The sequence below is a fragment of the Meleagris gallopavo genome, chromosome 3, assembly GCF_905368555.1.
Source record: "Meleagris gallopavo chromosome 3, MGAL_WU_HG_1.1, whole genome shotgun sequence".
Classification (NCBI taxonomy): domain Eukaryota; kingdom Metazoa; phylum Chordata; class Aves; order Galliformes; family Phasianidae; genus Meleagris; species Meleagris gallopavo.
Window position 1 is genome coordinate 30,243,550 of NC_139406.1, and position 17,246 is coordinate 30,260,795.

At 37.9% G+C, this 17,246-nt stretch overlaps 1 protein-coding gene across 3 annotated transcripts in view; it reads right to left on the reverse strand.

Moving 5' to 3' along the window:
* Window positions 1–2,300: 2,300 nt before the first annotated feature.
* Window positions 2,301–17,246, reverse strand: part of TMEM245 (transmembrane protein 245) — an 83,987-nt gene continuing 69,041 nt past the window's right edge. For 2 of the 3 annotated variants that reach the window (XM_085220530.1, XM_085220531.1), the window contains 4 exons: window positions 15,773–15,873; window positions 13,918–14,092; window positions 9,718–9,912; window positions 2,301–8,783 (listed from right to left, as the gene is read on the reverse strand). In XM_085220530.1, coding sequence (XP_085076656.1) covers window positions 8,738–8,783; window positions 9,718–9,912; window positions 13,918–14,092; window positions 15,773–15,873 — 517 coding nt within the window. In that variant the 3' untranslated portion in view covers window positions 2,301–8,737. Of the gene's footprint in view, window positions 8,784–9,717; window positions 9,913–13,917; window positions 14,093–15,772; window positions 15,874–17,246 lie in introns of those variants that run through there. The other variant, XR_014882369.1, reaches the window with a different exon arrangement.

Sequence of the window (17,246 nt, forward strand, 5' to 3'; positions counted from 1 at the left end):
ATTTGGATGGAGGAAGAGAGCTATTAACTTTTGACACAAAGTTATGTCAAAGGAATTAAACATCCTCCAATCAAAGGGAAGAATAAACTTAATATTTAATATGCAAGCTCAATTCTTTATATAAGTTATGTAAACATTACACATTTCAGTCACCTTGTGAAATTTTAAACGGCAGCATGAGATATCAGTTCAGTGGTTTCCCAAACTGTTTTCACTCTTTGTACAATCTTCTTTATTATCATTCACTGTGTGCTTGGATTTATGTCAACCAGACATAAATACTTGAGTCTCTGGGGAATTTTTTTCTCAGAATGATAATTGCTATTTTTACAAGTGGTAAAGCCAAAAGACTGCAATTGCATTGTGAACAAGGGACTTCAGTGTTCTCAAGATGAAAAATAATCTTACCGACTATTAGCTTTCAGCGCTGCTCAACTGCAAAAACGTAACTGCACTGCATGTATCACTGAAGTCTTCCAAAAAGGTAAGGGTGAGAACAGTTGAAAGTAATCTTCAGAAAAATTTACCAACATTCAGTAAAACTTATTCAGTGAAGCAATTGCATAGTTTGGCCTCACTCAGCAGGAAGAGCTAATTCAAATGCCACTAGATAACTTGAGGAGAGTTTTGGGGCACGGGTTAGAAACCAACTGGTAGTAAAAGCAACTCTTCCAGCTTTAGTTCCCATTAACTGCAGGTGTCCCTGTTCATTGCAGGAGAGTTGGACTAGAAGATCTTTAAGGGTCCCATCCAACTCAAACCGTTCCATGAATCCCTAAGAGACAATGGATTCATCTTTGCTAGTAGCAATCAGCTGCTTGCCACAGATTTCCTGCCACTTTTCAATTAAGTGCTATCAGTTTAAACTTTTGGACAGAGAAGCTTTTATTCCCTCTTCCCCAGCAATTAATGTTTAATGCTAACCAAGCTGCAACAAGCAGAACTGAGGAGACAATGGAGGTGGTAAGGCCCTTCGAGGCTCACATATTCAATGCATGACCTCCTCAAGAGCATAAGGGGAGTTGTAACAAACACTGTGTAGGCAAAGCTGACTCTGTTCTGAAGTTAAAAGACCAATTAAAAAAAAAAAATTAAAAAGGGAATCAGTATGGGCCAAATTAACTACAATATAAATGACTGTACCAGAGAATCTTTACTTGCATTAACAATCCAATTGAATTCTACAAGAAATACATCTGTAGTTTGAAAATGATGAGAGCTTCTTACAATGAAACCATTATGTTTTAAATGATTTCTCTGGTCGAGCTCAAAATACATCAATAACATATTTATTTCAGCACTCTTTCAGCTTTTCTATCTGCCTGATCATTCTTTCATATCATCCAGCCTCCCACACTGTAGTGTTAGCAAGTTATATTGCACTTACACCTCTTGATGCGCTCTGAGGAAATAGCTAAGACTGAGCAAACAGGCCCCTTCACCAGTGCTAAAACATTCTGCTCTGGTGCTGAGAATGAGAAAAATCAGGAATTTGCTCTTAATCTGTGCACTAAAACTATTTAAAAAAATTGAGAAAAAAAAGAGTGAAAACAAAGGAGTTCTTTCAGAAGTGCATGAGCTCTGCACAATGTGCTACAGGCTTGCAGGTACGTTTGTCTTGGTTCCAACTTACCGAATTCTGAGCATCTTGGAAGCCCCGGTTTTCAAACATAATAAAGTAACATTAAAAAAATCATTATTACATTGCTAGCAAAAATCGCCCCAAATCCCTGCCCACACTGAAATAAATATCGTTTGATTCCTTCAGAGAACTAAATATCATTCATCTTTCTTTAAAGAGACATTAACTAAAATGGACCGTGCTATATGAATTACTTGAGGGCAACGAGTCTGGCCAAAGCACAGTGAGAAGGCTGAGTGGAACATCAGCCATACCTCTTTCTAAACAAAGAGAGCAGTCATGCGAAAAGGATTTGATCACTTTTGCTTTATAGTCAATAGAATGAGCTAAAATTGTGCTTAGACACCAACGATCATTTCCATTTCACAGAGTAAGCCGTAATGAAAGTAACTTGAATTACCTTCAGCTGCCGAATGCAAGCTTTCATAAGGTCTGGACACATAGTCACACCACTGCAGGCAGCCAAGCCAACCAGAGTTACTGCTGAGGCACATGCCTCACAGTGGGAAAAGCGAAGAAGAAAGGGAAGTATGGAAGTGAAGGAAGTGATGTTCAGTGATCCACTGCCATGTCTGCGCTTCACCTAAAGCGAGCCTCAGATTTCACCAGATTAACTGCTTTTGTAGACCAAAGACTCCATCATTAAAATCCAACTCTGTTTTCTTCAATAGCATTTTATTTCAAAATATATTAAACATTTTGTGCTTACAAAGGACTGCAGTGTGAACACAATATTAAGTTAAAAGCTTCTTATACCCACTACAAAAAAAAAAAAAAAACAAAAAAAAACCCTTTATTAGGAAGAGGACTGGTGCATACAATCAAAATTAATGAAATACCTCTGCTGTCTACATGAGTACTTCTCAACCTTAAACCACATTCTGTGTTCCACCACCAACAGACACAGTGATTATTTTTCCAATACTATACATGCAAAAACAGGCACTGTACCAAAACCAACTATGGTAACGTTAGTCACAAACATAGTTCCATTCTGAAATTGTATCATGTGTACATTTACAGACAAATTTGAGTCAACAGACAGAAGTTATTGCTCCAAATCCACCCAAGTTCTGGTTAGAAATGCACACATTAGAACAACCTGTGCTTTGTAACGCAACAGATCTGCTTCTAGATTGCAGCAGGATCTAGCCAGTCTGTGCACACAATGTCACAAGTTTCTCTGGATTTGGTTTGGTGAAATTTACCGAAGAGAAAAAACAAAACTTCCCTACTCTTCTGACCAAAACATCAAACACTAGTTAACTAACGTACAGGTAAGGATCCTGTATTAGTAAAGAAAGCTTATTTCCAGCCATCACTGTAACACAGTCTTTATTTTTAAAGGTAACAATCTGAACAACTTGTCTGCTTGCAGAATATACCAGCAATGATGGTGGAAACTGAAAACACTGAACTATCCAGCCAGATAGTTACAAACAACATGAAGTTGTTGTTTTCTTACTGATACTTCCTCACAAAGCATCAGTCTGAGGCTACGACTAGCAGAAAGGAAGCCAAAAATTTGGATGATGTTTTTCCAAAAGCACGGTCTGGCTGACAATTCTTAAGCTTAACGAAATTCTGCTCTGCGGCTACTTTTTAGTTTTGTGACGCCTCTTACACTTAATCCACAACAAACCATGAGAAGTGACTACGACTTAAGGTTCTCATTCAAAGTCAAGAAGCAAAAAGTGAGGCTAGGAAAATAAATCAGTATTTTTATTCTAAAATCGTGATGCTGAAAATCTTTCAGATATGTATGTGGATGCCTGAGTGATCAAGCTGCATTTACTAGCTAGCAAACGCATCCTGCTGCAAGCAAATATGCCTGCTTCTGAGTCAAACCTAGTTCTTGAATTGCTACATAATTCTATATTCAAAAAACAACCTCTAATTCAATAAAACACCAATTATGTTCGTTTGGACTCATCCATATGCAGAGCACAATAAAGATATTTTCACCCAGAGGGTGGTGACGCACTGGAACAGGTTGCCCAAGGAGGTTGTGGATGCCCCATCCCTGGAGGCATTCAAGGCCAGGCTGGATGTGGCTCTGGGCAGCCTGGTCTGGTGGTTGGCGACCCTGCACATAGCAGGGGGGTTGAAACTGGATGATCATTGTGGTCCTTTTCAACCCAGGCCATTCTATGATTCTATGATGCGCTTACTTGCCCACTAGCTATTCCTTCCTGAATTGGACATGCTATTTCAGTATGGACATCCAAAGCATGCCCTTCAGGGAATCTACCCCAAAACAGCATATGTGCAAATTCTTCCAGGACCAGTGATCTCTTAGCAATGGCTTACCAGATGGAAGAGCAGTCTTTCCCAACTTCACATCAACTGCAGCAAAACAGTTCTAGTCATCCCACCAGCATCTGCTTGGCTCCCCTCCAACTTCCTTTAAAGTAAACATTAATTCTAGAACATGGTGCTTGCTTTCACTACATACAGGCACAGTTTTGTTCTCAGATATCTTTAAAAAGACCCCTGTCTCCTCTCCCCCCCCCAAAAAAAGACAATTTCAGTTGAAGTCTGAATATGAGAAAGATTGCTCATATTTATATAATGGTGCATATAAATATACACATTTTCAAACCCACATGGAATCCCTGAATATGATCAACACTTCTGTCACTGCTTCTGGTTTCAAAATATCGAGCTCATTTTCTACATTCCAATTTTTTTTTTTTTTTTAATTTCCAATTTTCTCACTTAAAAGCTATTTTGGAGATTTTGATCATAAAGCACTAAGGGCTTTTAATAAAAAGGATAGAAAAATAGCAATAGGTTAAGGATCAAACATCCATGAAGTTTGTTATTAGGTAAATTTAGTTGTGTAGTAGTGTAAACTAGAAATAAGAAGGGAATTGATTTGCCAAAGCATGCTTCACCAAAAAGTGTAAGACATAAATAGTAATAAAACCCTTGAAATAAAAGCCCAGATGGAACTCAGAAAGAAGATCTGTGCATATGGTTAAGAGATGCCAGGTTTCAATGAAGAGTATTTATTTGGAAAACTAATCTTTCCATGCCAAGTTGCAAACTGCAAGGAAAACAACTGCATTTTTAGAATGCCTCCTCCATTACGAAATCTAATGAATGCTAACTGCAATTCCAACAGTTTTCAGCACCTTCTGAAAAAAGCTTGGCTGTTTCCAGAAGCGATTTACATAAAGGTAGCACTACATATATTGAGAAAACTAAGCTGATAAAATAGAAACACAGTGTCTGAATAAAAGCAGTTGTGGAAGCATCTTCTACCACTGATGCAAAGCCACAGAGTCTCTGTAGAATGCTATTTTCCTATCCTTTGTATGGGTCCACAGGGAAAACAACACTGTACAGAATTCTGCCACTAGTATTCGGCATTAGTAATTTAGTTCTGCTACTGCTTTTACAGGGGTACTGGGCTTTTGTATATTCAGGCTTTCTGAAAAACACTGAACATTATAGCCAAACACCTATTTCAGAAGTTACTGATATGTTTAAAACATAGTGGGTATCAGTAACTTCTGGAAACAGCACCCAATCTTCCATTCACAATCAATGCTCTTTTTTGTTTTTTTATTCAGATTTTGGATTTCCTAATTCAATAACCACTGATAGAATACATGAAACTGCATCTTCCTCGCCAAAGTCTTGAAACAAATCCATACATTCCTTGAAATCAGGCAAGCTTCAAGATATCATAGTTGAAACAAACTTGTATACTACCATGTACACAAAGATCAGACTTATTTCAGTTATGAGACAGATGGGCATAAATTTAATTTCTAAAAAGGGCATATTGTATGTACGTATTGCATACTGTATGACTATAATAATAAACTTCGTTTTTTGTGGTTTCTTGGTTGTTGTTTTTTTTTTTAAAGTAGTGTTTCAAAATAAGCCATTACTGCTCCCAACTGGTCACAGTGCACAGCAATCAGTGCACAGTGCTGGAAGTCACGGTCTTGTACTACAGCTGGCAAAATGAGAGTGTGCCAGATTCTCATCCTTTGCAACTTGCCGTATTGTGCTCAATTAAGCCACTACCTACAGTGACCTGAAGCTAACAAGCTGGGCTGTAAATGGGCACACACGAACTTCTGCAAGTGCTGCTGCAGTACAGTAGCGTTCAGCTAAGGTAAAGGAAGCGGAGAAAGGGCTAACTTGGGCTCTGTGCAAAAGCAGTTAAGCAATTATCACTAGCCTCTTGACACTATGCTTACTTGCAATGAGCCTGATTAGCTAGCAGAGAATGATAACAAACATTATCAGTGTACTTTGCAATACCATGACAGTATCACCCAGGTTTACTACTACAAGCATTCCCTTCTGAACTCTAAATCATTGTCTTTGTTCTAAATTGAATACTAAGTATACCAAGTACATGTAAATACCCGCCCCTGGAATGGCTGCTTACAGCAAAGCTAAAGACCATCAACTTTTCACCTACAAGGCATTAAGAAAGAGACTGTCATTGCTAAAGTATGATTTTTAATACACATATATATACATATGTATATTAATATACACATATTTAAATATGTCAGAATTCAGTGAATATTTCATATCCTAAGAAGGTCTCATTGGAGATTTGCTTTACCATTTTCTTTTCTTTTTGGCAGCATACCGTTGCTGTATCACCAAGCCACACAACTTATTTCTAAATCAGACACAGCACATAGCATGAGGCCCTTAAGCTATATTACCTGAGAAAGACTATACTACAGAAAGTTCTCCTTGGCAAGTCCTTGTTGAATTTGAAACAGGAAGCATCAAGTATGAAGATTCATTTCAAAGGAGGACAAGCTAACAGACTATGTGAGAATTTAATCCTCCCTAGAAAATGATTTCTCTTCAATCTGGGAAAGGAACATTTCCAAACTGCAATGTACATTCTCAGCTGATTTCACTAATTTGCCAGTACTGAAGATAACCGAAATACAATTTTAATCTTTGTAGTAGAGTCCCTTCTTTGATCTGAGGCAGTCACACAAACGGGAAGGGAGGAGAGAAAAACTTAAAAACAAGCAAACAAAAGACTGCCTTACGACGACTCTCTAAAATGACTATGTTGCCTTAGGATTCAAAAAGACTTTCTCAGAAATAACTGGGATAAAAAATGTTGGCAATTTAAATGTCTGGACCAGTGAGCAAAGAGAAGCAACAGAAAACCGGAAATACATTAAATACGCATCTTTCTTGCTAGTAATCTTTAAATGCCGACTAGATGAAGTTAGAATGTGAAGAAAGTATTTCAGTGCAAAATTCTAAACAATAACAAGAATAAAGAAGTTTCCCAGGTATCATGGTGGTCTCATTTAAATTGGTTAGAATGCTGCAGGAATATTTCGGGGCAGCCTCAGATTGTCATTCTCCTCCTTTCCCAGCAACAATTACAAAAATGGATCTTATTAAAGATGAAGTGATCCACAAACCCAAGGAAATTAAAACATGGGATGGTTACATAATTCAAGCAATACACTCTTCACGTTAAGTTAGTTGGAATTGCTGTGTAGATCTCTCACATGCTTCCATACTTCGAAGAACCACCAAACCACCAGTCAAACCACTAAATCAAGCCCAAGCCTGTCCTCCAAACACATACTTGAAAGCCTGCAAGCCCCAAACCAGCACACTTGAAACCCCACATTTTGGCATAACATTTCATCACTAAAACCACAGTAGCTAAGTTAGCAAATTATGTTGTGTATCAACAGTTGCATTATGGTAAACAATAAATGAGAGGCATGCCTGTATTCTGTATAAACCTTGTCAATCAAACTGAATTAAATTCAAGATAAGTTACTAGAAACTGAAAGGTGGTTCTTTGGTTAAGCACGTGCAACTGCTACTTTGTATGAAGGGCCTTAGTATTTATGGAAGCTTTCACCAAAAAAACACTTTGTCTTTGCAAAAGTATAAAGATCCATTGTGTCAAAATATTTCAACCAACACAAAAGGCCTTAAACGTCACCAAACTTGCAGTTTCAGCAGAATTACCTATGAAAGAAAAACACTGAAGTAGTTTGTTTCTGTGATCGAGGCAATATACCATTTCTAGAATCTAAGAACTCTGCATAAATCACTAAGATATTTGGCCAGAGGCTTACAAGGAGAAAAACAAAAGCAGTAACAAAAAAACCAACTCTACAACATAATTAACAAAATCTCTACTCTTTCCCTTTCCTCTTTTGAAATAAACTTATATTTGTTTGAAAAGTAAATGCCACTTGGTCACAGCATTTGAAAACTGACATAAAACAATCCCACTCAAGCTTTTTATTATTGGAAGAAGATGTGATAACCGTACGTTACCTTAGGTTTAAAGTAGTTAAGGCCTTTAATCAAAGTTAGTTGATACTATGACTCCACTGGACAGTGAATAGACATCACAATATCACCAGATTTGAGCAGAAATAAGGGCAAGATTTAAACTACTTAAACAAGTCCTATTTCTAAATGACGAAAATTTACATTTCTTGATTCGTTCATCTACTAATTTCAGGAAGATACTAGAAATAGTTGTCTTCAACAACACTAAATTTCAGTGCTCATAAAGGGATAACATTTATTTGTTCTTATGAGTTAGAGATGATGGTCAAAACCTCTAAAGAAATACTTCAAGGAGCAGCAAATAATTGTATTCAATCTTCATTTAACAATGAGTGGTTTACATCTCTGTTGCCATCAGATCAACAGAGAATAAATATTTTGGACTTAGCTTTCTTTAAAAATACCACAAATTAATAACACAAATAATCCAATAAATAAAAGCCAAGTAAGTCATTTCAGCAGATAACTCCAGTGGATATATCTCTCCACTTAGCCATTCTTTTTAAGAAGACAGAAAGTCTACAAAGGTGGCTGTGGAACTGTTTGCTAGTATGCAAAGCCATGGGAAGTTGACATTCTCTCTCAAAGAGGCAAAGTGCACAGTAATGTAAGGCCAGCAGATGTTCGAGGAGTGGTGTCTCCTAACACTCAAACTACGCATCCCTGTGAACTGCCCCAGCAGAGGGGCAAAAGGCCATGGCTGTTGGGAGCTCAAGAAAGACCAACTATGATTCTCTCATCTTGAACAGGTGCAGCATAGCTCCTTCATCATTCAGCAGCCATTTTTGTCTCCTCGGGACTTTCTCTAGCTGACCTGCAAAAAAACAAAAAGGACTCAAATTTGTTGAGTGACTGCAAATGTCTCATTCCCTACAAACTACACAGGAAAAAACAGATGTAAAATTCTGCGTGTACTGCCAGAAGCTCTATGTATAGTGTATGTGGTAAGTCTAGGAACATAACATCCACAAGTCAGAGACTACAGACAGGTTCATTAGTGTTTTTTTTCCTAAATTACCCATATGAAAGATGACAACATTATTCATGCGAATGAAGAAAAGGATTATTGTTCATAAGCATATAATCTCTAAGATATATGTGTAATGAGCTAACCTATGTAATTAAACAAGACAGTAGAGACATTACAATGCCTACCGTCATTAATAATTTTACATTATTTCCAACTCTAATTAAATATTCAATTAGGAATTTATTCATCCCATCCCTTAACTGTACAGTTTAGAAATACATTTCTATATTCCACATTTGGTAACTTCAATAAAGAGATTTATCAAGACCATACTTTTAATGGAATAATGGCATGCTTTGTAGTATAGTACAGTCACACAAAGTGCAGTATCTGCAGACAGGTCTCTTTTTCAGACCAATAAACACTACCTGGTATCCATGAATAATAATTATAAACAGGGAAATAGGGATGATCAGTTATCTTCTAGCACAAAGGCAGCACACATAATATAAGATACAAAGCTATTATTAATGAATTCTCTTAAGGAGCCTTCTGTAAGAAGCTGAGAGATATTAAACAAACATTTCATGTTTACTTATTTTACAGTAAATATGTTTCTAGAATAAAAGCTGAACATCTTCTGAATATTTCCATACACGGGTAGGTGTGCAGATGCACAAACATACTCAAACTCATGCTTACATTCCCTCCACCAACGTGGGTATACACTGATCCACTTGAAAACTGCAATATGTAACGTAAGACATTCAACGCTTACCGGTAAATCTGTAGTGGACATGCTGCTTGTGATGGAGTGGGCACTGAATTTGTTGGACTAACCAACATGGCACTATATATGTTGGAGGCAACCACAAGTATACAAAGTAGAATTGGTCCTATGATGGCTCCTTCCAGTCCCAGGTAATATGCTCCGCCAGCTACTGCAAGACCTGTCAGGTAAGGATGACCACCTCTGGAATTAGGGCACAAGTAGAATAAAGTTAAAACAAGAACAACAAACAACAATACTACTGATTGCAGATCTGAAATGCAGATTAATCACACAGTTTCATTAATCTTATAAAGTGATCTATTTATAGATACCCATATTCAGACTAAACTGCTGTTTGAATGACTGCATAAATGCCCAAAGCTGTATCTCGTACAACATTCGCACAACATATCAAACAATATTTTCATTAGTTCCATTCCACCTCCCATGGGCACACATTTTCCACTACTAGATCAGGCTACCCCAGGCACCATCCAGTCTGACTGAACACCTTCAGGGATCTGAAGGAGTTATCAGCAAAAATATTTCCATTCCGAAAATGGAAAAATGATTCCTTATGAAGACTATTCATGCTTCACGGTCAAGAACTCTCACATTTCAAGACAGTTAGCAGTATTTACTATGAGCATTCCTCAACAGAGACATTAATTTAGACAATGATCAGAATATTTAGTCTTTTGAACAAAAGGCAGGATATATCATTTACGAATCGTAGAATGGTTTGAGTTGGAAAGGATCTTAAAGATCATCTGCTTCCAAACTACTGCCATGTGCAGGGTTGCCACCCACAGGATCATGCACTGGACCTGGTTGCCCAGGGCCTCACCCAACCTGGCCTTGAACATCTCCAGGGATGGGGCATTCACAGCTTTTCTGGTCAACCTGTTCCAGCATCTCACCAACCTCTGAGTGAAAAATTTTCCCCAAATATCCAATCTGTATTTTCCCTCTCTTAGTGTAACCATCCCCCCCTGTCCTATTGCTATCTGTCCATGTAAATAGTCGGTCTCCCACCTGTTTATATGCTCCCTCCAATTACTGAAAGGCCACAATTTAGTCTCCCAAGAGCCTTTTCTTGTCACACTGAACAAGCCCAGCCCTCTCAGCCTTTTTTTCATAGGAGAGGTATTCCAGCCCTCTGATCATCTTCATGGCCCTCCTCTGGACCCTCTCTAATAGTTCCAGATCCTTCCTGTACTGGGGGTCCCAGACCTGGATACAGTCCTCCAGATGGGGCAGAGCAGGGCAAGACAACCATCTCCCTCACCCTGATGATCATTCCCCTTTTGATGTAGCCCAGGGTACTGCTGGCCTTCAAAGTTGCAAGTGCAAACTGCTGGCTCATGTCCAGCTTCTTGTCCATCAGAACCCCCAAGTCCTTCCCCACAGGGTTGCCCTCAGTGAGTTCTTCTCAATTCTGTATACATATCCAGGATTGCCCTGACTCAAGTGCAACACCTTGCACTTGGCCTTGTTGAACCTCACTGGTTCATTCTGGGCCCGCTTCTCAAGCTTCCTTTGGTCCCTTTGGATGGCATCCCTTCCGTCATATCAACTGCACCACTCAGTTATCAAGGAAAGCAAATCAGTCTACCTAATATAGTGCCTGTTTTAGGAAAGCACCAGAACAGGCATGTCCATGACCCAAATGAAGTAGAAGAAATAAAAGGTACAAGGTCAAGCAAAGGTACAAGGATCATCTGAACTCTCCTCTTGTAAGAAAAACCTGAAATTGCACAGGATTCCTAGCAAATCAAGCTCATTGTTGCTTGCAAACAGCAAAATTTAGAACATTTATGTTTGTGGAATTATATTAGAAAGCCTACAGTTGAAACTGAGCACCCAATTTTTAGAGAGTTGCCCTAACTTTTGAGTGTAATGCAATGAAAATACTAACCAGTCAGTTTAGAACTGAACAGTTTCTGCCAGGTTTCTAACGCTGTCTTGATTTCTACCCAGCTCTCACATTGGCAATCCTAATGGGCACTATAACTATGTGCAGGATAAGATCATGAAATCATAGAATCTGAGCTGACCTCTAGAATCTGAGGGACCTCTAAAGGTCATCTAGTCCAACCCCCCTGCAATGAACAAGGACACATACAGCTAGATCAGGTTGCTCAGACCTCTGTCCAGCCTGACCCTGCATGTCTCCAAGGACCAAGGACCTCCCTGGAAAACCTGTTCCAGTTCTTCACTATCCTTACTGTAAAAAACTTCTTCCTTATATCCAGTCTAAATCTCCCTCGTTTTAATCTGAAAGCATTTCCCATCATCCCATCACAACAGATCTTGCTGAAGAGTCTACCCTCTTCTTTCTTATAGCCCTCCTTTAGAGGCTCCTGAAAGGCCGCTATCAGGTCTTAGAAAGTGACTTACTACATCATACACACCTATTAATCATGTCTTACTTGGATCAAATTTAACATACTGGAAGGGTCAAGTAGATCACTTTTTGAGAAGACAGACTCGACCTTAACATCTTATACTTCTCCAGCAGAAGACACACAGTTAGTTTATAAACCTTTAAAAACTTAGAATAATTTTTTCAAACACTTGCATCACTTCCAAGTTTTTTTCTGGCTAGTTTGACAATTCAGACCACATATCACCTGATGAAGTAGGACTGCAATATATATTTAATACATTTGGAAAACCTTGCATAACGTAATTATAGTGATTTCAAATAGAATTAACCCAATTTGCAAGACAGCAGATTTATGTAATGGTAAAAATACAATTTTTCTCCACTGTTAGAAAATCTATTCTTGCCACATATATTTTCTGAATGGTGAATGGAGCCTGCAACCCTACAGTCAAAAATTTATTTCAATAAGTAGAAGAATTATTGGCTAGTTAAATAGCTATTGGCCTTAAATTTATTTGTGATTTGTTGTTGAAAACAAATGTAATTTGATTATACTTCACCTGTTAGCTTTCACTCCTGGAAAATAACTACTGCTACAGTCTATGAAAGATTCTTAATATTGATCTCACCATCTCGAGGTTCTCTGTTTAGTTTAACTATAGTTAAAGTTAAAAGACAAAAAAAAAAATCAAACTTAATGCTGAACTTAAACATTTAATGTTCTTATTCTACATTAATTTACTACAATACAAATTAACACAAATGTGTTCCAGCACATAACCATATCTGGATAATGAATTACAGCAAAGACTGGTTGAGCACTCACAATCTGAATTCAAGTTCTCAATTCAAATAGTTTACTACTAGGCTACCTTCTGATCACCAAGACTGAAGCAGTGACTAGAAAGAGCACATTTTTTTATCTATAATGTACATGGTTGTGAACACATCTTGCACATATGAACTTTGACAGTTCATATCTTTGTCAGCTCTGCAGAACTCTAGCATTTTCTCATCTGAATTCCATGAAGGGATTCATGAGGTATTTTAGCAGCATTACGTGTCAGTTGACATTTCAGCAACATTTCTGGTACTCTAGATACAACTGCAGACATTGACTCTCTGTCTCCACAGTTTGGAGTTAGCTTTTCTTTATTCAGAGCTGAAATCAGGAAGCATTCCAAGTCAATACATGCAGGCAGACACCTAGCAAGATTTTTCCAGAAATCTTCTGTGCTCACCTATCAGAACAGGAAAGCAAAACTAAATGCTGTCTCACTATAAGCCTCTCCCTGCATTCAGATTTTCAACACATTTAAAGATCAACTGATAATCAACAGATTTTCTCACACAGGGGTATAGCGGCATAACATGAAAGCTGGCTTCAAAACAATTCTCAGAATTTTCTTAGCCTATTCTGACAAATTATAGGAGTTTTTTCAGGTCCGTAACTAGTTCACAGATTTCCTGTTTGCTCTGCAGTATCACCTGACATTAAGTGATGTGAAGGAAAACAAGAGACACCATTAGTCAATAATCAGATAAAGAGCTTAAGTTTACTTGGAATTGCTTTACCAGCCAAAGCAATTGATTTTGCTGACTGAGAACAAGCTCAAGACATTCCAAACGACAAATCTGACAGAAAAGAGGCCTGCAAAAGTAATGGCACTTAGGCCAGTTTTACTGTGACACGGTACCACTGCATGTCCTTCTGTGCTTCAAGGCACTGCTCTGCAGCTTCACAGAAGTAAGTTTAAAAGCATCACTGCTAAGCAGTTTTACAATATGTAAGCTTAAGAAGTTTTCAATATACTTACCCTGATATATCTGAATAAATGGCTGTATCTACAAAATAGGTTGGCAGCAGGTGAAAAACCAAGAGCAAAATGGCTTTGCATCCCTCTCCTTGCACAAGCCACAAGTCTAGGACTGCAGGGATGGCTGCCCAGTACGTCCCCAGAAATGGAACTGCTCCAAGGATTGCTGCTAATGCTAAAGAATACAGAAAGAGGAGTGAGAAAAAGACAGAGAAACATACTTCACAAAAATTCTGACTTTTGCCACACCAGTAGTCTCACTTCTGTCAGCTGCTGTAAATAAGATACTGAAAAGACAGCACATAAGGCTCTTGTTGTTTTATAACTGTGATTAAGAAAAAAGAGAACTACATTCAAGAAAATGGAACTATTCCCCATACAGAAAAGCCTTACCAGCTGTCAGTCACAGTTACTTCCAATTAAGAAAAAACTAAAGTTCTATCAATCATTCGCATTTTAAGCTTTTATGTAATCAGACCCAGCAAACGTGCACAAGAAAGTATACAAACAGAAGTTCTCAGTGAAGCACTGTAACTTACCAGACCTCATGCAGACAGCCATTACAACGTAGGTTGTACTGTGAGAAACCAAGCAAGCGTAAAACCCCTGACTTCAAGTATTTATATCTGCACATATTTGTCTGTACCAGGCATACTGCCTTCTGCTTATACAAATGCTCCTTGTAATCTCAAATAACGTAGTACTGCTGTCATCTGAATTTAATCCAATATGAATGAGTATAGTAGAGGAAAAAGGTTATTTTTTTCTTTCTTTTTAGCCTCATTAGACAGAATACAAAACGAGATTTTGCAAGTTGCCAGAACGAAAGTAATGATTATGTAAGTATGTCTAACTAAACAACCAATATCTTTAGGGTAGCTGGAATTTGTGATACAGCTATTGGCTGTATTTGTTGTTTTGTTTTCTGTTTGTAGGTCCCCTTATTGTTGCTCTGTACATGAAGGTGCAAGTGGCTTGCTGTTTGGGTTTTTTTTTGTTTTTTTTTTTTTAGGGGAATAGAGGGAAAAGAGGAACAGAGATTTTTCAGTGAAAACCGTGCAGCCATTTCCATAGCTAAAATTTGAGGAATAACAGAAAACCAGAGGCTGGTAATGCTGTCAGGAAACAGCACTGAGAATAGAAAGCATGCCTCTATTGAGCATTTCCATGGTACCACAACCTTCTGTGTTAAGGCATCCCAAAAACTTAGCACATATAAATTATGGAAAGATCCAGACTAAACAGAATGGAAGAAAATTACAACCAGTAACAGAAACAGAAGTAAAATATTTTTCTGGGGATATGCTATGAAGACAGAAAAAAGTATGGCTAAGAGATAAGAGAGCAATCATTAACTGATTAATTTGATCTATGGTAGTTTGAATTAGACTTGGAGGAATCGGTTAATGATCAGAAGCTCTACAGAATCCCTACATATCACACAAAAGTATTAAACTTGTCACAGTACTTTCTACGTCTGTTTGAATAATAAACAGGAAATAAAAATGAAATTATGTACTGAATGGGTATAATAAAGATAAAAATTTGGAACAGCTACTCATTAAGTTCATATCATCTACTGAGTCCACTGATTCGACTGTCATGATTAAAAAAAGCAAAAAATAAAAACCAACCCAATTCTGTAGTCAGAAACTATATTGAGACATTTGCAAAAATCAATAACATTAAGGTTTCATACACAACTCCAATTCTGATAGTTGTCAGTTTCTGATATAATGTTCACTAAAAATAACTTCAGGACTAATCCTGTCAGCAACATTTAATCCTACTGCTCTTGTACAATAAAATTACATAATGCTACATATAAATAGATTACAATTGTTCAAATTCTTACCAGATGGTATGAAGACTATGTTAATCCCAAATATAGTGTGAGTCAGCCAAGTGTAGAGTCCATAGAACCCAGCCATTTTGAGGGAAGCATCAAATACACCTCTAAAACAATCACAGAAACTCAGTTATTGGCAGTACCATTCTGGGAACAATGAAGGTATCTTTACATGTATCTTTAACTAGAAGGTGCTTTGATAAACTGCAAAGCCATTAGTGCCATAAATCACACAACTCAAAATGTATACCTTAGGTTTGTCCTAAGAAAAGGACAAAAATTCATTATATTTATCACTCATGTCATCTACAGGAGAAAATAAATAAACAAAAAAACACCACACCAGACAGACTGTTTTTTACTATACAGCGGGTTCCTGGGATAAATTCCTTGAAAAAAGTTCCTCAGGAATCAGAGCACATTCTCTAGAAAAAGTAATCTTTTATCTATGAGAAACAGTACAGTTCTATTTATGAGCTACTTTTTCTTTGTCCTTTTCCATTTCTATCTCTCAATTCATTTTCTTTATCTTCTTATATTTCTATACGTGCTTACTCTCGTTGGAATAAAACAAAGGGCCCAGAAGTGATACAGGCTGCCTAAGCTCTCACTTTCCTACTCATTTACACGGTTTTCTACATGAAAATAACTGAGCACTTCGCATTTATTACTGGTCTCGAGCCTCAGTATCTTTATATTCCTAGATTTTAGGCTGCTTATTATGTCACACTACTGAAAAGAAAATAAAAAGCCTTGCGATGTAATTAACTCCTGGTGAACTTACATCCAACTTGCTGGCCACAAAATGAAGTATTCCTCTGTTAAGTGTCAGCTTAGCTTCATGAGACAGCAAGCAGGCAGCTCAGTGCTGTGTCATTTTTACAGCGCTGGCACATTCACAAAAGTGAAATATCCTGCAACCGAAAACTCAAATATCTCACCATTGTATTATGCTCATTTTTCACTCCTATTGAGAAAGACACTGCCTTTCTTGAAAACACTATTCCAGTTTGGATCTAAGTAACTAAAGTCTCTCTGTTATCTCTAAGTCCCTTTCCTCAAAGAAGTCATAAAAGTTACACAGAATCACAGAATGGCTTGAGTTGGAAGGGACCTCAAGGATCATGAATCTCCAACCCCCCTGCTGCCTGCAGAGCCACCAATCCCCATGTCAAATACTAGACCAGGCTGCCCAGGGCTGCATCCAACCTGGCCTTGAACACCTCCAGGGATGGAGCATCCAACGGGACATCACTGCACTAGCGGTATCACACACATCCTTCCTAGTAGCCATAAATGTAGTTGGCTGAGGTTAAGTTCCCATTTTACATTTAATACAACAGAAGTAATGAAGTGAGATCATAAGCTAGAAGACTGTCATTCGACCTTGAGCAATAACTGTCTACCTGGGAAACAGCCCCTTCTGGAATAACCACCCCTAAGAACACAATTTCAATCCTTTGCTGAATTGATAAAACCT